This window comes from Taurulus bubalis (genome assembly GCF_910589615.1).
Source record: "Taurulus bubalis genome assembly, chromosome: 4".
Lineage (NCBI taxonomy): Eukaryota > Metazoa > Chordata > Actinopteri > Perciformes > Cottidae > Taurulus > Taurulus bubalis.
In genome coordinates, this window is record NC_136592.1 from 30961241 (window position 1) to 30971455 (window position 10215).

Genomic DNA, 10215 nt, shown 5'->3' on the forward strand with positions numbered 1-10215 from the left:
GTGTGTGTGTGTGTGTGTGTGTGTGTGTGTGTGTGTGTGTGTGTGTGTGTGTGTGTGTGTGTGTGCTGACATGATGGTGCTGTTACCATGGGCTTTTCTGACCCTGGCTCAGCCAGCAGGAGTAACCTGACCCTCCTCCCATCTGTCTCCCCTGCTGCTGCTGCTGCTCAGGCCAGGCCAGCATAATGGAACCTCACCAGGAGGTACAGGTGCAATGGTTGCAGCACCTACGGGTGCCCTGTCACGCCTGGGCCACATAAAGACGCAAGAAAAGCACTTGACCGTAATTGGAGCCCCTAAAACTGTGTGTGAGATGAAGAAGCCTGTAATGTTCCCTCATGAGGGTGAGGTGGTTTACAACACAACAGGGTCTGGGTGTCCCAGCCCCTCTGAGGCTGACATGCTCTGTTATTACTAGTCGATTGTATTATTCCATGTGTTTAATATTTCACACTGCTCCCTGTAGTCCATCATCACACTTCATATATCTCTTTCTTGATGTATTGTCACTGATGCCTTAAGGGGGAGTAACACTCATTTAAAAAAAAAAAAGTTTGGGTTATTCTTTTTTTTTTTACCTAGACAGATTTATGGTATTAATGAGCAGGACTGTAGTCGCAACAAAAAAAAAGAGAGACACAAGGTCAGACAGTGTAAGTGGGATTTAAAAAAAAAAAAATCCTTTTAACAAATTGAGCATTGTTTTCCAGTGATGATGCTCTGAGGTGAACATACTGCTGACAGCATGTGTCTATAGGTCTGACGTGACACAGTTGGAGGCTGCCTGCTAAATTACAACTGACTTAAGCTTCCCAGGTGCTGGGGGTCAGATATGGAGCCAACCGAACCCTCGTGTGTCCTAAATCAGCACCAATCGAGCTGCATGAGTCTTCCGAAGCAGACAGATGTTTTACTGCTCCAGAGGTGAGTGTGATCCACCACCTCTTTGTCCTCCTGTCATGTCCTGACATGGTATTAAGGAGGGAATTTATGATTAGCCCCTAAGTGCTTCTCTGTGGCAGCAGCGAAACGGCGTCTATTGAGCCACTGCAGCTCTGATTTACTGCGCATCAGTCCGATAAACTGAGGATCGAAGGCAAAGGTCCGTCCAGGGGCTCCTGAGGTTCCTTCTTCCTGTTGAGGACGACTAAATAGATTCGCACTTTGAGTGTGGCCCCGAGAAGAGAAACGAGAAGTTTAATGCTAACATTGTTCAAACGTTAAGGGTGCATTATATTGTTATTTGTTATGCTTAAGAAGAGCCCACCTTCGGGAGTCAATATAAACCTCCTCGGGCATTAAAGCAGGATTGAAACTGCTCTCACCTCCTTTGAACTAGTGTGTGCGGGATAGACAGAACATGTGTTTACGATAATAACATCATAAAAGAAGTGTAAAGATTTGTTTTAGTTTAAAGGTAATTTGGAAAGCTCTTTTACGCACAGCTTTACGCACAGTAATCGTCTTAATTTGAGTCCTGAGAATGGGAATCTGAGGCCTTATTCCAACATCTCAAAGTTGTCCATGTCATATTTAATCTGTTCTACGTGTTCCATGTCATTATGATTATTTTGCCATATAGGAAATAATTCCACTTTGACTTTCTTAAAGAGAAACAATTACAGGAGACACATGGACAATCAAAACTAGGACCAACACGCGTATTATTTAAACACTTAAATGATGAATGTCTTCAAGACAAAACTCCCTTTAGGAAGATGGGGATTGCTGTTAGGAAATAAAGTTAATTTCCGTCGTGTACGTTTAAAAAAGCAAAAGTTAAGCCACCCAGAGACACGTGTCTTTTTGAAAATATTTTTTATTTCGATAGACAACAACGATTTACACATACAATCAAAGCGCTATAAAAGCCAACATTTAAGAAAAATAACTTGTCCTTAAAAAAGATTGCATCTAAGGTAAGAGCTTTACGTTTTTTTTTTCTTTCTTTTTTCAAGAGCTGCGGAGATTGAAGATTAAAACCCGACCCACGACAATTATCACAACTCGTGAATTTGACCCAAAAGAAAAACGAAAACAAAACAAAAATCAACATTTTGGCTATACGACATGTAAACTGCCAGAACGATTCACAGAAGAAGTCACAACAAACACAACAATAAGTTACATTAAAAATAATTAGAATAAATAAATAAATAAACATATGATGAAAAATATTGCAACAATTCTTCAAGAATAATAATAATAATAATAACATAATAAAATATGTGCCAGCATTCAAAATGAAAACAGTCTATGTTGACTTTTTTTTAAGGCAGTTATACAGCGGGATTTGGATGTGTATGTGTAGGCTATGTCGGACTAGGCTTATTACTAAAGGCATTCGTGGTTCTACTAAACAGGGAATGCTTCAGTCACTCTCTTTTTCCCACCAATACAAAGTTGACAAGTTGTGTCGTCCACAAACCGGCGTAAAGCTACAGATAGAGCATCACAGTCAGTGAATCCAAAAGGCTTTGATGGGGAAAAGGATTTCTGAGAATTTTAAGACATTTCTTAGGTCTAGAAGCTATCATTGAACACGTGTGCTGTCCTAGAAAAATACCCTTTTAACAGTCAAACTAACGCTTTGTATTCTTTTTTTTTTTCTTGATAAACTAATTTGAGAAAGAAAATCTCAAAATAGGCCTATGTGTAATTCAAATATAGAGAGAAGCATTCAACAATCACTGATTGGCATGGAAAAGACACCTCATTAAACACCACTTAAACATCAAACCGCCCTGCCCTTCATTGGCCTAAAGTTATGGCAGTGAGCATCACAAACTCTTCTTTTTTTTTTAACCCCAAAGACACTATTTTTTAAATTATCGTCATTATTTCCCCCTCCATCAAAGGCACAATAGTTTAGTCTTTAGCAGGCGGGGCGCACCGGCATCTGGAGCAGGATCACCTGCCTGTTCTCTGAGGGGTGGCACTTGTTTATGTGCCTGGTGAGCCCCGGCGAGCTGTAGAGAGTGGCGGGGCAGTATTTGCACGGGTAAATCTGGGAGGAGTGCATGAGGCGCAGGTGTCTCTCCTGGCCGGCCCTGCTGGTGAAACTCTCCCCGCACACCGGGCACAGCAGGCAGTCCACCGGGCTCAGATTGAGAGGGCTTTGGTTTGAGGCTTCCTCTGAGGATGATGATGATGATGCTGAGGAGGAGGAGGAGGAGGAAGAGGATGAGGAGGAGGAGGAGGAAGAGGGTAAGACCGGAGCCTGCTCTGCCGGGCGGTCGCCGGTTGGAAACCCGTGCTCCTCCAGCACTTTCTTTTGCAAGGCCTGGTGCGCCATGATGTGTTTTCTTAGGTATGCCTGTCGCTTAAACCTCTTCCCGCAGTACTGGCAGTCATAGGAGCCATCTTCAGAGCCCGACTCGGACACACCTGGACTCGGAGTCTCTCTGTCACTCATGTCTTTGGCTTCGTCGGTGGCTGACTTGACACCTAGCGGTGGCATTTTGGCCGTTTCGGGTTTGATGCCCTGTGTCGGGGGCATCGCCGGTGCGCCGGTGGTCCGGGGTTTGTGCCAGCGGCGATGAGAGGCGAGGTTGGCCGGGCAGCTGAACATCTTGTCGCACTCGGGACACCGGTACTCGACCCTGACGATGCGGGAGCACTTGTGCTGAGCCAGAGAGAAGGGGTCCGCGTACGCCTCCTTGCACAGCTGACACACAAACTCCCCGAGAGGCTTGCCTCCTGCGGACTGCGACCTCGGCTTCATCTCCACCGGCCCCTCTTTGATTTTGAGACCGAGCACGGGAGAAGTAGTCATCTCGTCTTCAAAGTTGAGTTTCCTGATGGCTTTGGGTTTCTTGGAGGCGGGTTTAGATTTGCGCTCTGTGCCGTCGGCTGCTGGTCTCTTGGTGCCGACCCGGTTGCTCGGCGCCGGGAGGCTGCTGCTGGTGGTGCCTCTGCGGCTGCTGTTGCTGGTGCCGATTTTCAGGTCCACCGGGGCGTACAGGAGATGGTCCAGGCCGGAGAGGGAGGCAGGTGTCGGGAATGACTCGGCAGAAATCGGCGAGCCCAGATTGAAACTTCGCTCAAAATATCCCCTGTCGTGCTCCTTGCTGATGGGCCGGGTGGGGCTGTAGAGCGCCTGGCACACCGCCTCCGGGTTGCCGAACTGTACCGGCTTCTCCAGTCTGGGCACCGGCACGTCAGCTGCTCTGAAATCCGGAGATGCTGCGACGCGGTCCGGACTGCACGCCACGGGCATCGGCGGGCAGGGGTGCACATAACTCGGGAAGTCAGCTGGGGTGCGTCGCTCCTGGAGGTTATCTTCGTCTGAGCGAGTCCTGTAGGAAATATGTGTAGATTTCTTGTTTCTTTTTACCAGGAATCCTTTGGGCATCTTGGCGAGTAACAGCGGAAAGGCACTTCAGGGAGGTGGGCGAAGTCTGGAGTATCCAGGTTTGTTAAAAATATGGCAACTCTAAAAGCTTATGGGACTTTATCTCCCGGTATATCGATTCTTCTGTTGCTGAAATGTTTTCGTCTCCAAGGCATAGCTGCACTCTTTTTATGCCGGAATGATGCTATTGTTCTCGCCCCCCTCCCACCCCTGTTGCAGAATCGCCGACCAATCAGATGGAGTCTGTGTCCCAGTGGACTGGATTGTGGGAGGGCTCAGAGCCGGGGTTTGGTGGATTTCGTTGGAGGATGTGCAGATAGCTTAGCAGATGTACTGGCGGTTTATTACATTAACGTGTGCGCTCAGCCCCTCCCCGACAGAGGCACACGACGGGACCCTCCTCTTTTTACGGTCTGATAGGCTCCTATACAAATGCACACGTGCCACGGCTTTGTGGCTCTCCTCTGGGGGCCCCGGAGCTGCCAAAAGGAAATGTCCGTCACTGCCACAATCATCACAATTTCGAATTAAGACAGAGATGAGACAAGCTTGGTTAAATACAAACCCAACGTTGCATCCTTTCAACTTCTGCTGCGGTGTTGCTCAACGTTACCAGCCACCTAAATAGACCCAACTGTGACACCAGATTCTCTCAGTTCTCTGAGTGTTTTTGATTTATTTTTTTGCCTCCACACGTTTTAGAGTTGTTTGTTTTCTCCATCCACGCTCCTCGTTAACTTTGCGCACATTACGCATGCCTTCCATGAGGCCAAACAGGTTTTTATAGACCTTTATTTTATTATGTCTTAAATAAACACTATGGAGGGAGTGTTTCTTTATTGTAGGGCACGTGTCTGTCTCGGTTTAACTCGACATATAAATCAGACATCTTGCTGCATACATAAGTAATAAGAAGGCCCTCTGGTCTTTGTGCACAATAGCCACGTCTGCCCCGTTCTTGAATATCCCTGTCTTTTTTTTCTTTTTTTTTGAAAGGCAAATTGACCTCTTAACGGGACTCACAGCCAATCTGGCCCACAGCTAGACGCGTGCTGGGCGGAATCAGTGCTCCAGACAAAGAAGGCCGCGGCCGAGGCTTGTGCAGCAAAATGCTGCAGAGATATGCAAAGAAGTGCCGCTGTTGTTCCTCTGTACAGTGCGGAACTGTCGTTTGTGCAAATACGCGCTGTTTCCAGGACGGGAATTGTTGATTTGTGGGCTCAGTTTGCTGAAAGAAGTTCGTAAGCTTCAATATTTAAGTTCGCATTGAATCCAAATTTAAGCAAGTAAAGATGTGTGTCTACTTCATTTCTTTAAAAAAAAAAAAAAAAAAAATCCGTCTCTTTGATTTGTATAGTTCTACAGCCTCCTGAATGTCCAACAAAAAACTATTTATTTCCGAATACTATCTGTGCCTAATTTTCTCTCCCCGCTCCCCTGGTTTCTGTGCATACCTCTTATATTGTGTATTGGTCCCCCCTCGTTATAATGGCTAAATGTAGGCTGCAGAGCGCCACTTGGCAGAGAGTGCATTCTTTTTCCTTTCACTCGGCAGACCAGGGAGGAATTAATCTCCATCGTCGTGCATTGTTCCCCTCATTTGCATAAAGCTGCACTATGACCAAGTCAAATAATTACACAATCGGAGCTGAGCCGCAGGCCTGCGCCTTCCTTTCAATGGGCCTCTGTGTGCCGGTGCCTTCTCACCTGCCTGAAAGCACACCGTTATTTGGGTTAGATAGAGTAAAAGGACACATTCGCTAAAACAAGAAAATACACACACACACACATATATATATATACATATGTATATTGCATTAGTTAAAGATAGCAAACTATGGAAACTCTCAATGATTTCATACGTTTGAACATATTTTGAAAGTATTCATCGAGAATCACATTGTTCTGTAAAGTTTGTACGTCACCTATATGCGTTCTTTTTGATTTATTTGATCCTGTTTTGCTTCCCCTGGTTTCGCCTCTTCCTTTATATTCTCTCTTTATATAATAAATACTGTTCAGTGTATCTCGGGCTCGCCTCCTCGCTCTGTTACTTGTTGTTCTTTCAGTCTGCACATCTATTAGTCGTGGTTTGTTGGGACTACACGCTTTGATGGCATTTTAACGAGTTCCTCTTTCCCCCGTGATAATTTCTGTGGGGTGCGTGGGCCGGTGTGCGCCGCTCTTGGCCACACAGACGCATGCGCATGTTTGATCAGTGGCGCGTGCTGCACTGGCGGACGGGAAGCATAGGCGCCTAATTAGCATACAGCTGCAGCTGCTTTAACGCAGCTCAACTTCATCCTCCTAAACCTCGTGGCATGCTGTCGGACTTTAAATGTTGTTCTCCTTTTCCTCCTGCCATTAGGCTGTTGTCAATCTAATTTATCACTTATATGATACGAGTTAAAGATATGAATAAATCATGTTTTAAAATTATTATTGCTTTTTTAAACTGTATTTCTAAATTTGCTCAGCTTTTTGCAAATAGATGCTAAAAAAAAAAGATGGCTAAGCTGTCGCAGGTCTGATAGTTCATGACTTAACTGTACACGAAGTTTGAGTTGAAGATCTGTTTCTGAGCGTCTGGTCCAGAGCCAGTTCTTACTTCATTGCACCACCTACAGGAGGAAGGATTCATGCTGAGGACTCACAGGGGGAAGTGGAGCTCAGCATCCAAAGCATTGCACTCAGATGTCTTTGCCGGCATCTCACCTGCCGCTCCTGTCAAACATTAACCCGGTTACCCAGGGAGCTGTGGAGCAGTTTGGTAATTCCACAAAGATTAGATTAGCTTTATTCTCGCCATACATGTACAGAAAGCTCCTGTACCTCTGCAGATGAATGATTGGCTCCATGGGCTTTGCCAACCAAAGCCAATTTGAAAGTGCAATAGGACATTACTGTAATTGGTGCTCACTACATGGCAACCGTCAATGCATTGTCAATCAATTATTGTAATGGATTAGCTGAGGTCCTATTCTGGCTGCTTGTAATCTGATAGAGGGCTCTTTCAGCACCATGGAGAGAGCCAGCGAGGGACCCAGATTTAATCAGGCAGGCTGTGGACAAGGCACAGCCTCGGTTTGAGCCTTTGTCCCTTAAACTGAGAGCAGGCAAGCCAACAATGACACAGTAGAACAAAGATGCCGGAGTTTAATGAAGTGATTGGTTTTTAAATATAGTTCTATTTGTGTGTGTGTGTCCAAAACACATTTCAACTATTTCTACATGGAGGCGATGGCTCAGTTCACCTCTATTCTCTTCTACACCACTCTATTCGCTCTGTTGCAGTTTTTGTACATGAATCTATCTGTTTGTTGGTGTGACTAAATCTCCATAAATGGCCTTTGTTCTCCATTGTGTTTTCATTTGAATATATTTGTTGTTTCTGCAATTCCTGTAAATTTCCCCGTATCTTTTCTTTGCTTCTGTTGTTTTTAATGGAACCTCACTGCTTGGCTTTTGACTACACTTTTCCTGTAATTTCCAAAGAGAAGATTAGTTTGGAGAGTCAGGAGGTTTTCTGCTGTATCTTTCTTTCTTTTCAGTCGGAAAACAATGAAGTCAGAGTCCTCGGTTATGTGTTTGTTGTTTGTTCTAAATGAACTGTGTGCCATGGTTTGGGTTTCTCGTGGAAGACCAGGAAAACCATCTGCAGGCGGTCTGAGGGGAGTCAACAAGTCACAGTGAAACAACAGTCAGTCGGCACTTATGAAGAGCAACAATAGTAAAAAGGTTTGCAGTGAGCCTCTAGAAAAGAAGTCAGACTGTAGCATCTAGAGGATCAATGGGGAAATTGCCTGTTTGGCCATGAGAACAACACAGAGGTCACTGTCTAGACTTTAAAGTGTACTTTAGAAGGATACCCGCGAGACCAGGTTACTGTGAAAAGCCCTGTAAAGTGGTGTAGCTCTGAGCTTAAGGCTAATGGACCTCGGTGTTGACTGAGAATGTCCCCAATGTCATCGGTATTTTTGACAATGATGCCGATGACTCTATGAGGACAGATGTTTCTGAGCTTTCATGTCATTTCTAAAGAGGTTTCGGTGGAGCTGGCTACTAAGAATTGTATCAATATGTATATATATATATATATATATATATATATATATATATATATATATATATATATATATATATATATATATATATATTACAATGCATCTTCAAATCCACTGCAAGGTAAGTATGAAATGCCATGTGACCATTTGCAAATAGGTTGCTCAGCACTTCAAGGAAAAGCTTTAATTGGTTGTATGTTGTGTGTGCACAGACGTGAACAAACGCTTCAAAGGGACAACACCAGATTATTTTCCCTTTTCCCATAAAGAGCCTCTTATTAAAACGAGGTCTTCCTGCATATCAGTAGCTGGAGTCCCAGGGGCATGTTTATCTCTAATTTACTCGTCAAAAACATCGGAGTGTCTCTCAATAATCTCCACAGTCCATTGGCGGTTTGGGGGCGGAGTCCCCTGTCGGAAAGCATGCCCTGGAATGTTAAACACTAATTCACCTCTGAGCTGTGGAGGTGGATAAAGTGATTGTTCTATCTGAGAACTGATTAAAACGGCTCTGGCCTGCTTCTCACCTCTGACGTCCACCACATTCATTTCTGTATTCATGAGCGGATGACAAAGTGCAGGCGGAGCGGCTGCCGTATTACAGATAATAAGACCAGCGGGCACCACATTCGCTGCCACAGGTTTCCCCTGCCCCGGCTCATTCAATTATTTCACAAGAGTCCTCTGAGGCACAGCTGCACTATGGGGGTGAAGAGGAGTAAATTGAGGTACATTCATGTAGAGACACACACACACACACACACAGAGAGAGAGAGAGAGAGAGAGAGAGACAGAAAGACAGAGAGAGAGAGAAGCGCGCACACACGTCACATACAGTACAAAGAAGTGGAGGAGGCACACACACACACACACACACACACACACACACACACACACACACTTGTGCTGCAGCAAGAGAAGCCGGCATATAAAGGATTTTACCGACATGCATTTGGCTCGGCATTTCTTACACATGGAGACGACCACAAAAAGGTCCATCCTCTGTTGCTCACTGGCTCCCTGAAGATTGCAATGATATTGATAATGACTCCGCGTAAGAAAAATGAAATCAGGACCATTGCTCATCGACTCCATATATGAGGTCGCCATTATCTTGATGAAAGCGTAGACAGCAGCTGTATCATCTAGGAGCGTGAAAGATGGACTCTGGAGGGCCTAATGGGTCATATCCTTTATCCATTGACATATGGAGCTACACAGTGGTCATCTTTCTCATAGCATTACACTACCAGTCAGCTCATCTCACTTATTCATGCATAAGATGCATTTGGATTCATGTAGAACTCTCTGTTAAATACATAACGGTGTCGTTCCCTGAATTCATATTCACAAGGTTGTATTCTAAACACCAGCTCTGCTGTGGAAGTTGGTCTACCGAGTGTGTGGAGACGGGTTGCTGTCCATGGTCCTGAACTTCTGCCCTCCAGTTTACAGTGGCAGCAGCCTCTTGGGCGCGTTATAAAAGACCATGTGAGGGGCTTTAGGTGCCTGAGTGATGCGATTCTGTCAACGTGCCCTTGAAATAAGTTTGTTTTAACATGATGTTGAGCCTTTTTTTGTTTGTTTAATTTTACAGCATTACTAATGATTTGTTTTATATGGAAAATAAAATCTAAAGTTATCCATTTGGGGAAATGTCTTCTTTTGCTACCGCTCTCATATATGTGCAGCATCTACTTAGCTTAGCACAAAGACTGGAAACAGTGCCTTGGACAGAAAGCTAGCAGCTCCCCCCTGCTTCCAGTCTGTATGCTAAGCTAAAGTAAACGTCCCTTT

At 44.9% G+C, this 10215-nt stretch overlaps 1 protein-coding gene across 1 annotated transcript; it reads right to left on the bottom strand.

Moving 5' to 3' along the window:
* Nucleotides 1–2875: 2875 nt before the first annotated feature.
* On the bottom strand, nucleotides 2876–4354 carry insm1b (insulinoma-associated 1b; the record flags this gene model as incomplete). Its single annotated transcript, XM_079217014.1, has 1 exon — nucleotides 2876–4354. One exon carries the CDS (start codon nucleotides 4352–4354, stop codon nucleotides 2876–2878), a length of 1479 nt encoding a protein of 492 aa, XP_079073140.1.
* Between the last annotated feature and the right edge of the window lie 5861 nt (nucleotides 4355–10215).